Source organism: Microcaecilia unicolor, chromosome 1, assembly GCF_901765095.1.
Source record: "Microcaecilia unicolor chromosome 1, aMicUni1.1, whole genome shotgun sequence".
NCBI lineage: Eukaryota > Metazoa > Chordata > Amphibia > Gymnophiona > Siphonopidae > Microcaecilia > Microcaecilia unicolor.
Window position 1 is genome coordinate 216,499,157 of NC_044031.1, and position 18,570 is coordinate 216,517,726.

General features: G+C 46.2%; 1 protein-coding gene across 2 annotated transcripts in view; it reads left to right on the forward strand.

Moving 5' to 3' along the window:
- The window catches only part of LIMD1 (LIM domains containing 1), a 226,931-nt gene that overhangs the window by 166,911 nt on the left and 41,450 nt on the right, over positions 1 to 18,570 (forward strand). For both annotated transcript variants that reach the window (XM_030204291.1, XM_030204299.1), the window contains one exon: positions 12,519 to 12,586. In XM_030204291.1, the coding sequence (XP_030060151.1) occupies positions 12,519 to 12,586 (68 nt within the window). The remainder of the gene's footprint in view (positions 1 to 12,518; positions 12,587 to 18,570) is intronic.

Consider the following 18,570-nt stretch of genomic DNA (forward strand, 5'->3'; position numbering starts at 1 on the left):
GCGGTCGTTCCGGTGCCAGAAAATCAGCTTGGCAAGGGACGTTACTCCATTTACTTTGTGGTACCAAAGAAAGGAGGTTCTGTACGGCCTATCCTCGACCTCAAAGGGGTCAATCGGGCCTTGAAAGTTCGGCGCTTTCTCATGGAGACTCTCCGCTCTGTTATAGCGGCAGTGAAGGCAGGGGAGTTCCTGGCATCCTTGGACATCAAGGAAGCGTACTTGCATATTCCCATCTGGCCTCCTCATCAACGCTTTCTGCGTTTTGCAGTCCTGGGCCGACACTTCCAGTTCAGAGCCCTCCCGTTCGGGTTGGCTACTGCTCCGCGGACCGTCTCCAAAGTAATGGTGGTCATCGCGGCCTTCCTGCGAAAGGAAGGAGTACAAGTCCATCCTTATCTGGACGACTGGTTGATCCGAGCTCCCTCTTATGCAGAGTGCGGCAAAGCTGTGGACCGGGTGATTGCTCTTTTGAGCTCCCTGGGGTGGATCATCAACTGGGAGAAAAGCCAGCTGCGCCCGACTCAGTCCCTGGAGTATCTGGGAGTTCGATTCGACACCCAAGTGGGCAGAGTGTTCCTGCCGGACAATCGGATTGTCAAACTTCAGGCTCAGGTGGACCAGTTCCTAGTAGCCTCTCCGCTTCGGGCTTGGGACTATGTGCAGCTGTTGGGCTCTATGACGGCCACGATGGAAGTAGTGCCCTGGGCCAGGGCTCATATGAGACCACTACAACACTCTCTGCTGCAGCGCTGGACTCCGGTGTCGGAGGATTATGCTGTGCGCCTTCCCTTGGACCCAGCAGTGCGCAAGGCGCTGAGCTGGTGGCTGAAGACAGACAAGTTGTCTGCAGGAATGCCTCTTGTGACCCCGGAGTGGATTGTCGTCACGACGGACGCCTCTTTGACGGGCTGGGGAGCCCACTGCTTGGGAAGGACAGCGCAGGGGCTCTGGTCTCCTGCAGAGGCAAAGTGGTCTATCAACCTCCTGGAACTCAGAGCCATTCGGTTGGCGCTTTTGGAGTTCCTCCCGGTACTGGAGTTGAAGCCAGTACGGGTCCTGTCGGACAATGCCACGGCTGTGGCCTATGTCACTGCCAGGGAGGTACCAAGAGCGCCCCTCTAGCCAAGGAAGCCATGAATCTATGCCAGTGGGCGGAAGCGAACCTGGAACAGCTGTCAGCGGCCCACATTGCCGGAGTCATGAATGTCAAGACGGACTTTCTCAGTCGCCATACCTTGGATCTCGGAGAGTGGCAGTTATCGGCTCAGGCGTTCTTGGACATCACGAAGCGCTGGGGCCAGCCGAGCCTAGATCTGATGGCGTCATCGGCCAATTGCCAAGTGCCGCGCTTTTTCAGCAGAGGACGGGACCCTCGATCTCTGGGAGTAGATGCTCTTCTCCAACAGTGGCCGACACAGGAGCTTCTCTATGTGTTCCCGCCCTGGCCCATGTTGGGCAGGGTACTAGACCGGGTGGCAAAGCATCCGGGCCTAATAATCCTGGTGGGTCCGGACTGGCCCAGACGTCCCTGGTATGCGGACTTGATCAGGCTCTCAGTCGACGACCCTCTGCGGCTGCCAGTGGAGCAGGGCCTGTTGCATCAGGGTCCCGTGGTGATGGAGGATCCCTCCCCCTTTGGTCTTACGGCCTGGCTATTGAGCGGCAGCGTCTGAGGAAGAAGGGCTTCTCAGACAAGGTCATCGCCACTATGCTGAGAGCGAGGAAGCGCTCTACTTCTACTGCTTACGCCAGGGTTTGGCGTACCTTTGCAGCGTGGTGTGAAGCAGGCTCACTTTCTCCTTTCACTGCTCCAATTTCTTCAGTGCTGGCGTTCCTGCAAGAAGGTCTGGAGAAAGGCCTGTCGCTCAGTTCCCTTAAAGTCCAGGTAGCGGCTCTGGCTTGCTTCAGGGGCCGCCTGAAGGGTGCTTCCCTGGCTTCGCAGCCAGATGTGCTACGTTTTCTCAAGGGAGTTAATCACCTGCGCCCTCCTCTGCACTCAGTGGTGCCTGCGTGGAATCTCAACCTGGTGCTAAGAGCCTTGCAGAAGCCGCCTTTTGAATCCTTGTCGAGGGCATTTCTGAAAGACCTGACGTTGAAAGTAGTCTTTTTGGTGACTATCACTTCAGCCAGAAGAGTTTCCGAGCTCCAGGCACTCTCATGTCGAGAGCCTTTTCTGCAGTTCACTGAGGCAGGAGTGACTATTCGCACAGTGCCTTCCTTCCTGCCCAAGATTGTTTCTCGCTTCCATGTGAATCAGCAGCTCTGTCTCCCTTCCTTTCGTAGGGAGGACTACCCAGAGGAATACTCTGCTCTCAAATTTCTGGATGTGAGACGAGTCATCATCAGATACTTGGAAGTGACCAATGATTTCCGGAAATCGGATCATCTGTTTGTCCTGTGTGCAGGTCCTCTTAAGGGTCTGCAGGCTGCTAAGCCTACAGTGGCAAGATGGGTCAAGGAAGCCATTGCAGCGGCTTATGTGGCCGCGGGGAAGGTGCCGCCTATTCAGCTGAAGGCTCACTCCACTAGAGCTCAGGTGGCCTCGATGGCAGAGGCCGGGTCCGTCTCCTTGGAAGAGATATGCAAGGCGGCAACTTGGGCATCGGCCCATACCTTCTCCAGGCATTACCGCTTGACTGTGGCTGCTCGGGCGGAGGCCCGGTTTGGAGCTTCAGTGTTGCGGTCAGGGATTTCAATGTCCCGCCCTGGGTGAGTACTGCTTCGGTACATCCCACCAGTCTATGGATTGATCAGCATGATGATATGGAAGGTAAAATTATGTATCATACCTGATAATTTTCTTTCCATTAATCATAGCTGATCAATCCATAGCCCCTCCCAGATATCTGTACTGTTTATATTCTGGTTGCATTTCAGGTTCAAGTTTAGTCTTCAGTTCCTGTTCAGGAGGACTTCGTGTTCAAGTTTTTTCAATTGGATTCTTCAAGAGTTGAGACGAGTTTGTGTTACAGTGAGCTGCTGCATTCCTCTCCCCTCCGTTTTACGGGGCTGGATTGAGACCTAAAGTCTGCCGGCGCTCCCTCCCGCTTCGTGCGGCTGTAGGGCAGCTTTGTACCCCTCCCGCTTCGGCGGTGTTAGGGTCAGTCAGCTCCTCCCGCGGTTGCGGTTGCAGGATAAGCCAGATCCCCCCGCATTGGCGGGGTGGTGTCCCTCCCCCGCTCCGCGGGAATGAGCTGGACGGATTCCCCTCCCCCACTTGTGTGGGGATGAGCTGGGTTAATTCCCCTCCCCCGTTTCGGCGGTGGTGAGCTGGGCAGAGTGTCCCTTTGTGGGTGTAATTCTCTTAAGTGCTGAGTCCTGCGGATGGAGCTTGGATATCGACATACTGAGGAGTTTCCGGCAGCACATGACCACATGTAGGGAGGCAAAAGGATTGCTCTCCACCTGCTGGTAGATGGACACAACCCACCAGTCTATGGATTGATCAGCTATGATTAATGGAAAGAAAATTATCAGGTATGATACATAATTTTACCTTAACAATCAGGCTTAGTATTTATAAGTACAATTTAAAAAAAAACAGGTCGGGACCTGGGAGCATTACATCTTTTTTTCCTGTGCCTACATCAAAAGAAAAAGATGGCATATGGAAACATGTTCCTTTTGTTTTGTGGATTGCAATGATATATTACAAAAAAGCAATTTGCCTTTTTTTATTTCTACTATTTCACAGAGAGGTATTGAATAATGAGGGAAGGGCTTCCTTCATGCAGAAGTTCTATCCAGAGTCAGTCTGAATGTGGCAACATTGTCCAGTTCAACACACTGTTAGCCACCAAGTTCATACAAAGTTAATTATGTTCAGCGGAAAATAAATCTGTTGGCTCAGGCTGCCTGCTTTGTGAATATTCCATCACTGTTTCACTATTTCTACCAAGTATTACGTATTAAGGACATTTGCTTTAAACTTTTTTTTTAATTTGTTTATCCAGTCCTTACATGCACATGGTTTTGCTTTTTAAACCAAAGGTTAATCCTAAGGGTGGTTGAACAATTAGGTATAAACTGTGTTGTTTCTGACTACTTGTTTTGGACTTCTTTGGGTTCTGCTGTTCTGTACATCTGCTGTCTAGAATTTTGGAAGATGAAAATGAGAAAATAAAAAATTAAGCTTTGGATGTATTCTGTAGAAGTTGTTGTTTACTTTTGCAATATGTGTATAGATGTCTGTTGTGGTATGTGCATGTTTATACATATGGCTATGATTCCTAAACATACGGCATCATTAAGGGATAGACTTTTAAATGCCTAGATTAAATGCTAATCTCAACTTTGTTAAATATTTCAGACATATCCATCTATTTGCCCCATGATATAACTGAATTCTATTATTCTGTCTTGCGGTATTTTAAATTGTAAGCTACATTGAACCCGAGTTTGCTTGGGATAATGTGGGATATACCACCTTTTAAGACACTGCCTATCCAGCTGCATGGTGATGGCACAAGGAAAGCAAGTTTGGTCCAGTGAAGGCTAACTCAAAATAACCTGTTCCTTAGCTGGGCTCTAGTATTACCATATTGAAAATGCAACCACACCATGCCTCTGTAGTTACATTCCACCAAATATTTGGCTGGAGTCAGTAGGGCTCATTTTCAAAGCACTTAAAGTTCCATAGGTTACAATTAGGCATATTTTCAAAGCACTTTGGGAGGCTAAGTTCCATAGGTTTCTATGGAACTTTGGGAGGCTAAGTGCTTTGAAAATGAGCCCGAATGTAACTTTGTAAGTCTGAGTGCTTTGAAAATACAGCTCACTGTTGTCCCCACAGGTTTTTAACTTTTATTGAGTATCTAGATAATTTATTTGTGGGTTTTATTTTGGCATGGGTGATTTTGTATTTTGCTCCCAACAGTAGATAATCCCTTTTTATTTCTCCTGTGCTGTACTACTTACAGAGAATGTGATGTCTCAGTGTTTCCTTTTCTAATTTTGGTCCATTATTCTGTAATTGGTGAGGATTGGTCTGTGTTCTATGAGTGACCAAGGTGAGAGATTCTGCTGGCATGTAATTTGTGTTTGGATCCATAGGAGTCTGGCTTTTCCAATAGGAAGCATATTGCAGTTCTGTATATTTACTGCTGCCTTTTTAAAGGTACAGTTACTGATATTTGTGTGTTCAGAATTGGTGCTGTTAAGCTTGCAACATAGGCTCTGAGAAGCTTCTTTTCAGGATTTAGTGTTACTTCACAAAGCAATTTGGCAGATGATCCTTTGTCTTCTCCTTCATAAGGAGAAGAGGGTGGAAGAAACACTGTCTAGAACTCCAGGGGCTTGACGGGTTCATGTCAGCTTCAGAAAGGAGAGAAAGTAGTAGAGCCAAAGGAAGGAACAAGAAGACTTATTTTATTAATACAGCTTAATAAGGTATTGTATATTTCTTATAAAGTAAAGTTGAGAGATATGTTCCATTGCAGAAATTATATTCCAGGATACTGTGATATGTATTGACCAGGCTCAAGTCTACTATAATAGTGAAGTTTAAGTTATGGGATAATGCAACTTCATTTAAAAATGTCAGTGTTTCCAAGGTTTCCATAAGTGCATGTTGTTTATGTTGATACAGGACAGACTTTTTGCTTTGAAATCAGTGCACTCTAAAGCATTATTTAGGAGTATACCAAGCACTACTCGCACCTATATGCCTAGTGCCCCCCCCATGTTAACTCTGGGTCCCCCCCAAAATGTCAGGTCTGGCTTTGCCCCTGGCTCCGCCTACTAGTTTCAACCGAGATAATGGGCCAAGCACGCCGTCTCCTGTTAATGAAACCTCCTTGTCAAAAACAGCACACACCACCACCAGTCATTTGATGCACTGAAGAGTATAATGTCTCCCTTCTTCTCAATGCAGAGTGAGGATTGGCTTATGCACTGAGAGGAAGAGAGACCTTTGAAAAAAAAAATCATAGTTACTTGATGCTAAGATCCACCTTAGGAGTCAGCACCCAAGAAAAAGATCTAGTGTCATTATAGACAATACTCTGAAATCTTCTGCCTAGTGTGTGATGAAGGCCCAAAAAAAGCAAACAGGATGCCAGGAATTATTAAGAAAGGGATAGAAAATAAGACAAAGGATATTATAATGCCTTGAGTACTGTGTGCAATTCTGGTAGCCTTATCTTAAAAAAGATATAGTAGAATTAGAAGAGTTTCAAAGAAAGGTGACCAAAATGATAAAGGGGATGGAATTCCTCTCATATAAGGAAAGGCTAAAGAGGTTAGAGCTCTTCAGCTGATGCTAGGGTCCACCTTGGGGGTCAACACTCAAGAAAAAGATCTGGGTGTCGTTGTAGATAAATAGCTGAAATCTTCTGCTCCGGGTGTGGCAGATGCTAGAAATTATTAGGAAAGGGATGATGAATAAGACCGAAAATACTATAATGCCTTTGTATCACTCCATGGTGCGTCCATACCTTGAGTATTGCGTTCAGTTCTGGTCGCTGTATCTCAAAAAAGATATAGCGGAATTAGAAAAGGTTCAAAGAAGAGCAACCAAAATGATAAAGGGGTGGAACTCCTCTAATATGAGGAAAGTCTAAAGAGGTTATGGCTCTTCAGCTTGGAAAAGAGATGGATGAGGTCTACAAAATCCTGAGTGGGATGGCATTTCAGTTGGGGATTGGTGATCTGAAGCTGTGACAGAACAGTGTGTTTTAAACCTATAAAATTGCCTTTATTAAACCTTAAAATGTATTGTTGACTCTGCCTGTCTGGACTGATAAAGAATCCTGGTGATTTGTGTGTTGTGTCTGTGAGTGCTTTCTGGGAACTGTAGGACAACTGGGAATGTAGCTCCAGGAATCTAGAAACCACTGGGGATAACTGGAGAGCGGGAGACTTGCCCAGAGGCAGTTGTGATCCAGTCAGTGGCAGGAGGGTGCTAGTGTAGAGCACAAGCAGCAGGTGCAGGTAGACCTGAGCTGTGCTGGGGATAGACTACTACTACTACTATTTAGCATTTTTATAGCGCTACAGAGCGTACGCAGCGCTGCACAAACATAAGTGACTGCAGGGTAAACCCAGGCGGGTGGCTAGGTGTTTTGTGATTGTCCTGAAGTGTCAAATTTCACCTCAGATCACTGATCTCACAAATACTACCAGAATCAAGTACCCCCTATTCCAGGAGTTCTCAACCCAGTCCTGGGAACGCAGTCAATCGGGTTTTCAGAAAATTCTCAGTGAATATGCATGAGGTGGATTTGCATTACATGGAGGTAGTGCATGTAAATCTCTCTCATACTTATGCATGGTAGATTTCCTGAAAATCTGACTGGCTGGGTGTGACCTGAGTTTGGAAACATTGCTCTGTCCCAGAAACGTAGCTAGGTTGAGGGTACAAGGGAATGGAGAGCGGACTGCCGATGTCGCTGGCATATATTTTAAACGCGACAGATCGTGTGAAAAATAGGCGCTGTCGGAAGTCCATTTGGGGGAGTGGCCGCTCCCCTGGCGACCCACCTAGCAAAGCCTCTGCTATGTCCCTCCTCAGATGTAGCCCTTAAAGCCTACCTGGAGTATTGTGTTCAGTTTTGGAGATCATATCTTGCTAAGGATGTAAAAATGATTGAAGCAGTGCAAAGAAAAACTACAAAAATAGTATGGAATTTGCGTTACAAGATGTATGAGGAGAGATTTGCTGACCTGAACATGTATACCCTGGAGAAAAGGAGAAACAGGGGTGATATGATACAGACGTTCAAATATTTGAAAGGTATTAATCTGCAAACGAACTTTTTCTGGAGATGGGACATGAAATGAGGTTGAAGGGGGGCAGACTCAAGAAAAATGTCAGGAAGTATTTTTTCACAGAGAGAGTGGTGGATACTTGGAATGCCCTCCCGTGAGAGGTGGTGGAGATGAAAATGGTAACAGATAGGGTTACCATTTTGTGTCCTCTGAAAAAGAGGACACGTCACGCCCCCCTACCCCGCCCCGCCTCATGCCCCGCCCCTGCCACGCCCCCTTCAGGTCCGGGTTCCGCCCCTATTCCCCCCCCCCCCCCGTCACATAGTCCCCTCCCCCATCCCATACCCCCCCCCCCCCTCACTTACTGTCTAGCCCTGGTGGTCTAGTAGCGTCTTCTCTTCGGGGCAGGAAAGAGCCCCCTCTTTCCTGCCCAGAGCGCTGCCTGCCCTTGCCTGCTGCATCCTCCTCGGTATGGCTGGGGATTCAAAATGGCCACCGAGAGTTGAAGCGGCCTTGCGAGAGTTCAACTCTCGGCGGCCATTTTGAATCCCCAGCCAGACCGAGAAGGATGATAGACAGGGGAGGCAGCGCTCCGGGCAGGAAAGAGGGGGCTCTTTCCTGCCCCGAAGACGTCACTAGACCACCAGGGAACATGGTAAGGAAGGGGAGGGGACGGGAGACCACGCGCCGATCGCCCGCCCACACGCCCACCGCACGCACGCGCCTGCCCGCACCCGCGCCCACGTTTGTCCAGAAATCCGGACAAACGTGGGCGGGGGCAAAATCCGCCGGACGCCCCGGACATGCCCTCAAAAAGAGGACATGTCCGGGGAAATCCGGACGTATGGTAACCCTAGTAACAGAATTCAAAAATGCGTGGGATAAACATAAAGGAATTCTGTTCAGAAGAAATGGATCCTCAAAGCTTAGCAGAGATTGGGTGGCAGCACAGGTTGTGGGTGGCGGGGCTAGTGGTTGGGAGGCGGGGCTAGTGCTGGGCAGACTTCTACGGTCTGTTCCCTGAAAATTGCAGATACAAATCAAGGTCAGGTATACATATAAAGTAGCACATGTGAGTTTATCTTGTTGGGCGGACTGGATGGGACTGTACAGGTCTTTCTCTGACGTCATCTACTATGTTACTGTGTAAAGCTGCAGTGTTGCACTCAGCCTTTCAGTCTTATGTGCACTTCTCGGCATCTGAGTAGCATAGCTAATTAGTCTTACTTCCGTGCTTTTATGTATGCTGTGCACTGGTGGCTTTGTGCCGGGTTGGCATGTGCACAAAATTCTTTTCTGCATCATGTGCCCACAAAAGTTCTGCTACAATCATGCTAACCCTACACAAAGCCTGTGCAGTTTTTTTGTGTCAGCCCCTGTGCCGTCCTATTTTGTGGTCTGTGAGAAAACCTATGTCTACTATATTTGCAAGGGATTTAAAAATTCCTACAAAGCTTACTTTCCAGAGAAGAAATGAACTCACCATATCATTCCCTGTCCTCTCTTTCTCTCTCTCTTTCCTTTCTCATCTCCACGGCTCTCCTCCTCTCACTTCTGAAAGATTCCTAAGGCTTCTGCTGCATTCCAGGCTGCTATGAGGACTGAAGTTGCTGCTGCGTGTATGAAGCCGTCTTTGGCATGCACAGAGCAGCCATGCATAACGCTTTGCTGCTCTGCGCATGCTCAGCTGACCAACTGGCTTCCCCCCCCCCCCCCCAGGAAGAAAATCGCATGCAAATGAGCTAACAGCGAGCAGCTCATTTGCATTCGATTTCCTTCATGCATGCACGTTTTTGTCCGAATCGCTAAGGGATCGGTAAGGGAAGGGTTTTTCCGTGGAGTTAGTGCATCAGGCCCTAAGTGCACCCTGAGGATTATATTGGGAATGGCTGCCATTGATGCCAAGTTACAATATGGTAGTGCCCAAGGGTCCACAGGAGTAGGGGGGTCACTCTCCCCTAACTTTCAACCAGTTTAATCACTTTTGATAGGTGGTTAGGGGCCCATAGCCCTTATTGTCCGAGGGCCTAGAACACTGTCAGTCCACCCCTGAATCCAGGGTTGTCCCAAAAATCTCCAACCTGGAACTGGGTAACTTGGACTCTGCATGCACACACACATACACGCACACTAAAGTGTTTACTTTCAAGTGTGTTAAGTAAAATAAAAATAGATTTTAGTGGTGAGGGCAAGTGAGAAGTTGTGAATGTACATTCTGATTGTCCCACCAATTCTCTTTCAGGTCTAATGCGATTCCACAGGGTCATCGTCTCTAACCAGTAAATACTGGAAAAGTCAGATCGCTCTCGCTGGTACAAGCAGGCCATTTAGGTTGTAACTTAGGGCCTCTTTTACCAAGCCACACTAGTAATCCCGACGCGGCAGTGCCAACAAAGCCTATTCACATTGAATGGGCTTCGTCGGTATTGCCACGCAGGAATCACTAGCATGGTTTGGTAAAAGAGGCCCTTAATATGCTGCAGACAGAAAACTCGTGGTGAAGTACGACAGGAATGAGGCTGGTTGTGATGGAAAAAGTGAAGCAGATGGGATTGTGCAACTCTAATTTTTCATTGCTCACAAGCTCTAAAAGTCCTGCCTTCTCTTCCCATGTTTGTTAACTGTGTGAAGACAGCTGGGGCAAAGATGTCTGCCACTCTTCTTGTTTCTGGACCAGACTGTCTAATTTCAACCTGCCCACACACCCTGTGGTTATTTTGCATGGAAACACTGACAGCTATATAGGAGTTGTGCATGGTGCCTTCTGCAGCCTGTCTCTCAGTGCCCCCTAGTGTATGCAGACAGAACTGTGTGCTCCTCTTATTGGGAAAACCCTGCAGGAAACAAGTATAAATAAGAAAACTCAACAACATTAGAGAAACTTACTTATAGAAACTAATCAGCTGTTTTTGGTTTTGTTAGCTGTTGGTGGAAGACGGGGAGCATCAAGGTGTTTTGGGCCAGAGTGAGGAAAGTGAATTCATAGCCTTTTCTGACAGATATATCTTGGTGCTCTTTTTTCATTAGTACGGAAAATGAGACTTCCTGTGTCAGATGAGACATAGTTTCTCATGGCTTTCTGCTTCTGTTATGTATCTATGTATTTTTGCAGAGAATTTTTTTTATTTACAGTGTGCTAAAGTTTTCCCTGGCAGTCCTGCTCTATATAGAAGGGGAATTGAGAGAGGGTGAGCACCAGTGCAGGGACCTTGGCTAAATAAAATATTTTTTATTACTTTCTTTGGGACCCTTTTACTAAGAAACGCTAAAATTTGGGCTTAGCGAGTCCTAATGTGGGACTTTTATGTGGTATTGTTTAGGGCTTTTTATTTTTTGCTGACTCGATGCTTTTTACTGTTAGCACCTGGGACTTGCAAAAATAATTAACCATGGGGGGGACTTGCAAAACAATTAACCACAGGGCCACATATCACCTCCTATTTAGGCGTACTCTATGATTACCTTGCATTAACCAGTTAATGCATGCTAATGCGAACATGCTAGCAGGTTAGTGCTTCTACACACCCATTCTCCACCCCTCAAAAATGTTTAAAAATAATTAATATGTGCCTAGCATATGCAAACAGAAAACTACAGCAAAACACATAAGGGCAAAAGTATCACCATAATGGAACAGACCAGAGGTCCATCAAGCCTAATATCTTGTTTCCAGCAGTAGCCAGTCCAGCTCACAAATACCTGGCAAGATCCCAAAAGAGTAAAACAGATTTTATGCTGCTTATCCTAGAAATAAGTAGAGGATTTTCCCCAAGTCCATCTTAATAATGGCTTATGGACTTTTCTTTTAGGTAGTTCTTCAAAAAATTTTTTAAATCATGCTAATCTAACTGCTTTTTTACCACATTCTCTGACAAGTCCCAGAGTTTAATTACATGTTGAGTGAAGAAATATATTCTCCGATTTGTTTTAAATTTACTACTTAATAGCTTCATTGCGTGCCCCATAGTCCTAGTATTTTTGGAAAGAGCAAACAAGTGATTCACGTCTACCCGTTCCATTCCACTCGGTATTTTATAGACCTCTATCATATCTCCCCTGAGACATCGCCAAGCTGAAAAGCCCTACACTCTTTCGTCTTTCCTTATAGGGAAGTCGCCCCATCCCCTTTATCATTTTCATCACCCTTCTCTGTATCTTTTCTGATTCCACTATATCTTTTTTGAGATGTGGCGACCAGAATTATACACAATATTCAATGCACAGTCGCACCATGGAGCAATACAAATGCATTATAATATTCTCAACTTGGGGTAATCATTCTGCTGAAGGAGGTGATGCCTGTAAAATGTATGAACATAGGTGCTTGCCTGCCAAGGGAGGGCAAGTTGAGAGCTGTGATCTCAGACGTTTGGAAGATATTTCAGAAGCACAGTCACCAAGCCAACCATAAGGAAGGTTTACTGACTGCCCGTAATGAGCTGCGTGGATATTTTTAAGAAGAAGCCTTAGCAAGTCACTTGATGCAGAATGGTATTACAGACTTTGCAGAAGTTCTGAGCAGTGTGAGTCATTTGGTGTGATTCAGTTCTAACAGAAGGATGCTGGGTCCTCCAGATGCAGGCCAAAGCATGGAGTTACCTCCACGACACAGTAACCATCATACTTTGTGCAATACAAGTAGCTTCTGAGAACTCTTCCAGTGGGCAGAGCATTGTCCTGTGTGTTCTTAGATCCCTGAGAACAAAACGCTGCTCAGCTCATAATGCTCTACATTTTCTCAGGTGGACTCCTGTGTCCTCAGCCGCATGTTATATTTAACAGTACTTTTTTTTTCTTTTTTCTTCTCCTAGGTCGAAAACTAAGAGGAAAAGCCTTTTATTTTGTCAGCGGCAAAGTGTTTTGTGAAGAAGACTTTTTGGTGAGTGCACATTTCTTGGTTGTTGAGTCTTTAGCAGACTGTGCAAGTCATACAAGAGATGTTGCACGTAAATTAACACATACTTGTATGTTTATATGTATGTATAAGTACGTATATGCTGTTTGGTATATATGTTTGGTCTATCTAAAATGTTTTTTATTTGCTGACCCATATATATACAGAGAGGAAGCATGGCCTAGTGGTTAAAAGCAGTGCACAGTGATTCAGGGGAGGTCCCTAGATGCGTTTAACACTTGCCCATTGTTCCTGGGACCCAGACAAGAAAGCTCTATACCTTATTTAATTACACTCCAACATGGGTCACCACAGTGTACAACGTGAGTCTAAGCACACATATTAACAAGTGCATAGTAAAACTTACAAAAGAATTATAAAGTATATAAAATTTGCAAACCATTAATCAGCCAATAAACAATAACTAGTAAAATTATCAGCATAATAAAATAGCTACAGCAACTCAAAGAGGAAAGAAGAATCACTCAATTGCCAAACAGTGTATCAAGGAGTAGGCTGTGATCAACAGTGTCAAAAGCAGCAGATAGATCGAGAAGGATGAGAATAGACCTTTGGATCTGGCCAGGAACAGGTCATTGGAGACTTTAGCAAGCGCTGTTTTAGTTGAATGAAGGGAGCAAAAGCCAGATTGAAGTGGATCAAGAATAGCTTGAGAAGAAAGAAAGTCAAGGCAACGGCGATGAACAGCACGTTCAAGTATCTCTGCAGTCCTCTGCGCCTCTTGCATCTCTCCTTTTCGCTTCCTCTCCTTTCCCACCTTCCCACAATCCTCCATAGATTTGGCTTCTCTCCATTTCCATTTCCCTTTCCCTTCCTCTCCTCTCCCCTCTCCCACAGTCCACCTTACTTTGTTTCTGAATCCGATCCAACAACAATTCACACAGGCAGCCTTGAACAGCATCAGGGGCCTTTCTTCTGGCTGGATACAGGAAATTATGTCAGAAGAGGCAGGATGCACTGAGGAAAGGTTCCTGATACCGCTTAAGACTGGCTGTGTAAATTGCTGACGAATCACATTCAGAATCAAAGTAAGGAGGACTGCGCGGGGGGGGGGGGGGGAGGGGGGAGGAGAGGAAGGGAGAGGGAGAGATGCCGAATCTGTGGAGGATTGTGGGGAGGTGGGAAAGGAGAGGAAGCGAAAAGGAGAGATGCATGAGGCGCAGAGGACTGCAGGGAGTGCCCAATGTGTGAAGAGAATTGAAGTAGAGCTGCATTTTGATTAAAATTTTAATCGTGGGATTAAAGGTATATTATTTCCCCCCCACTGCAGCTTCTTGTGACTTTGGACAAGTCACTTAACTCTCCATTACCCAGAGTGACAAGGAGCTTTAGTGGGGTAAAAACTAAATAAATAACATACCTTTAATCCCGTGATTAATCGCGATTACAAATCAAAATGCAGCCCTAAAAAAACTTAAAGAATAAAAAGTAATGAAGAGATAAGAAAAACAAAATACAAGTTGAAAAATTACAATTTAAAGAATCTTAAAACATCATGCAGAATAGCTATAAACAGCCTTACAGTTTTCACTACCTACTTTAGAATAGAGAGCAGCACAAAATGGGGATTGTGGGAATCCTGTGGGTTCTGCAGAATTCCTGTGCATATTGAAGAATTTGCCACAGAATTTCTGCAGTGTGGAAGAAATTACCATGGGATTCCCACAGGGATGAAAGAAGTTGTCGTGGGATTCCTGCAGGTTGTAGTCAAAATCTTGGGTAACTCCAGAATGAAGCTTGGAATGCACTGAGAGGCAATTAGAGCACCAGAATGAGGCTTGGAATGCCCATGTCACGGTCGGCAGCAGCGGCGACGTCCGTGCCTTGCTAGTCTGTGCCCTGTTCCACCTTCTAAACCTTCTAAAATTACCTGCAGTTCCAGTCAGTGACCTGTAGGGTCATTGTAGAGTGGTGGAGGCCAAGCTAGTGATGTCATCAGCACTGAGCACTTGTTAAACAGGCTTCTGAGTGTGCTCAGTGTTCTGGCAGTTATCCTTGATTGGGCTCAGGCCTGCCTGGGGCTCTGCTAGTTCCAACTACTGTTTCTTTGCGAGGCCATGGCCTGAAGCTTTGCCTACAGCTTTTCCTTTTGCTGTGTTCCAGTGGAAGTCTGCCTTCAAGCATGGTAGTCCTGAGAGGTAAAGCTTTGCCTACAGCTTTCACCTTATGCTGTGTTCCTGGGAAGCCTGCTTTCAAGCTTGGTAGTCCTGAGGAGTAAAAGCTCTGCCTACAGCGTTCACCTTTGCTTGGGTCCAGTGAAGCCTGCTTCCTAGCCTGTGAGTCCAGAGCCTCCCGTGCCTCAGTTGAGATCCCAGTCACCCACCATGAGTCCTTGGTCGCTGTATGCAGCAAGTGGCTTTGTACTGTGTTTGGACTGTGTGGGCTGGATGACGGGGAGTGCTGCAAGTGCAGCGGCTGAGGCCACGTCTCGAGGCATCTCTGGACAAGGGAACGGTGCTTGAGGGGTCCGCGTGGGCTGTTCCTGGCCCTTGGTTGCTGTGCTGGGCCATGTAGTCTTCTGCCTTGGGAGCATCGGCTCAGGTTTGGCTTCTTCACCTTGCTTTCCTTGGGAGTGTCGGCTCAGGCTTTGTTGCTTTATCTTGCTTACCTTGGGAGCATTCGGCTCGGGCACCTCAGTGATTGTTTGCTTGTCTTTGGTGACATCCCCGCTCTTGCCTCTACCTGTGGTGCAGGTCCTTAAGAGACTTTTTCTTTTTTGTTTTGCTTCTGCTGCACTCTGGTTTTGAGGGAGCTTGCCACGGTTTTTCTGTGGCTCATCTGAGCGTACTGACAGAATGAACCCTGTCCTTAACCACTAGCGGTGTTACCTCTGTCAGCCAAGTATTGCCTGTTTGTCTTTAACACGCTAGGGTGGGCCCTTTGCCTGTTGTATTGTGTTCTTCTGTATACTTTATGCTTTGCATTTTGTGTGCTAGTATTGAGATGCGCAGCTAGGCTGCTTATGTTTGATTTCCCTATACAGCTAGGCTGTTCTATTTTACCTTTATTGTATACTTTATGCTTTGTATTGTTTCTGCTAGTATTGAGATGCGCAGCTAGGCTGCTAATGTTTGATTTCCTTTTTTTTTTCCTTTAAATTTTTATTGTACTTTTAACTTCCAGCATAGACGAAATAAACACAAGTTTCCCACTGCTATAGTCGCAGGGACAAATGTTATCTGAGTTACAAAACCATGAAATACATACCACCTGTACATTCGCCACAGCTTTGATCTTGCTATCATCCCCCTTCCCCCATCTACTTCATGCTCTACTGTGTCATGAGAATGCCCCGTGGTTTCTTCAGGTCAGTCTCCCTCTCCCATCCCCCTCCCCCCCCCATACAACTTCCCCCTCTCAGCTCATGTCTCACCTCTTTACTTCCCCTCCTTATCAGATATACGCTAAACATTGTTGAAATCTATCCCACTCCCTTTTTGTGTCGTAAAAGCCCCTCCCTGCAATATACTGTAAGGCGTTCCATCTGTATCAACTGTCCCAGCTTGCACTTCCAATCTCCCAGAGTCGGGGGATCCATTTTCTTCCAATGCAGCGCTATAAGACACGTAGCCGCTGCCAACCCCCAACGTATCAGTTTACCCTTTTCCCTAGAGTCCCTCTCATTATGTAAACCCACGAGGCAAACTGAGGGACTACACACTAAAGATGTTCCCAACATAATTACTAATACTTTCATAACTTCTTGCTAGAGCGGGACTATCCGGGGGAGGACCACCATATATGTAGGAATGTACCCGTTTGAGATCTACACCTCCAACAAACATCAGATGTACTAGGATACATCCGCTTTAGCCGATTAGGTGTATAATACCATTGGGTAAGGACCTTATAAGCATTTTCCTGCACCAACACACACACACTGAAGCTTTTTGCACCTCACCACAAATTGTTTCCCATTCTTGACCAGAAAATCTGCAGTTTAAATCTGTCTCCCAAGCCCCTTGGAAGCTAAATGACTTAGGATCCCATCCCCTAATATATCTATATATCACAGAGATTGGCCTAGGCATTCTCCGCAACAGGACCCATACATTTTCCAGGCTTTCCATTTTTTGAGGGTCTTCTCACTTCCAACCCAAAGTGCCTACATAGTGCTGAATTTGTAAGTAGGAGAAAAAGTTTCCCTCAGGTAGAGCATACATGGAGCGCAAAGTTTCAAAGTTCTTTACCCGTCCCCGTTGCAGAACATCCCTAAAACACAATAGTCCTATTTGTTCCCATCGTATATATGTAGCATTTTCCCTCCCAGCCCCAAATTTCAGCTCCCACTTTATCGAAGCAAGTGAGGACATCTGGTCCACTTGCCCCCATCTCTTCTGTACTTCTCCCCACAATCCCATCAGATGTCTTACATATGGATTCTGTATCCCAGCCAATACTAATCCCACTCCTTCAGTAGTCCACAACCAAGAGTTCAATGATCGATGAGGGCAATAAGATTGCTCCACCTGAATAGCTGGCTTATTTTTTCCCCTCTTCCAATCCATGATCAGCCAAATTTGAGCAGCCAGATAATACCATTCAATATTATTAGGCACTGCTCTCCCACCCAGTTCAGGAGCCCCCCACAAGACCCTTCGAGCCAATGGGGGTGCCTGCCTCGCCAAATGAACTGTGAGAAGGATCCCTGCAATTGTTTAAGTATCCGTTGCGGGACCGCTACCGGCAGTGATTGGAATAAAAATAACAACCTAGGCAACACATTCATCTTCACTACTGCCATACGCCCCCACCAGGAAAGCCACAATCCCTTCCATCAGGATAACTCCATTCGAATTTGATCTACTATCTTACCATAATTTAAACAGTAAACTCTACCCAGATCCATTTAAAAGCAAATGCTGCTCTCAATCTACCTTCCTCCGCTTGGGATAAAGAAATCCCCAGCAATTCACTTTTATCCATATTAACCCTGAGACCGGCATGCTTCTCGAATTCCTGAAGAATATCCATCACCATGGGTAATGTCTGTCCGGGGTCTAACATAAAGCAGCACATCATCTGCAAAAAGAGTGATGCGATGTTCCACCCCCACCCCCCAACCGTGATGCTCATGTATCAATTCTGCTAGAGGCTCAATATACAATGCAAATAAAAGGGGTGATAGGGGGCATCCCTGCCTAGTTCCTCTACCAACTGGGAAGAACGATGTGTACCCACCATTAATGTTGAGGCAAGCTTTCGGAGCTACATACAGTGCTGCCAGCCAAGTACCAAAATTATATCCAAGGCCCATGTGGTGTATCACCTCTCGCAAGAACGTCCAACTAACTCGGTCGAAAGCCTTTTCTGCGTCAATGGCCAACAAGGCTGTTCCGGGTAGGGAACACTGCGCTTCCCAAATCAAATGAAGAGTACGCCTGATGTTATCTCCTACCTGCCACCTTGGGATAAACCCAGATTGGTCTATATGAATCAAATTCGGCAGTACCCTAGCCAGTCTGTTAGCTAAGACCTTAACCAAAATCTTTGCGTCCACATTCACAAGAGAAATAGGTCTATATGATCCACACTTTCCCAGGTTTAGGCAGGACCGTCATGCCAGCCTCAGACATAGACATTGGTAACCCATTACGAGCCAGAACTCCATTACCCACCCTTACCAACAGGTCCCCCAGCTCCCCCACAAAGCACTTATAAAACATTATCGTGTATCTGTCTAGCCCAGGAGCCTTATGATTTGGGAGCCTTTTTATCACCCCCTGCACCTCTCCTAGTTCAATGGGCTCCCCCAGCTGTGCTCTTTCTGACTCTTTAAGGCTTTTTAACGGAATACGATCCAAATATTGAGCTATTTCCGCAGCCAACTCTTCATCGGGGCACTATATAAATCCTGAAAATATTTCAGAAAGCATTTTGCTATTTCAGAGTCAGCATATTGCCAGCTGCCCCTACTGTCCCTCGTCCTTTGAATAAGAGACCTCACT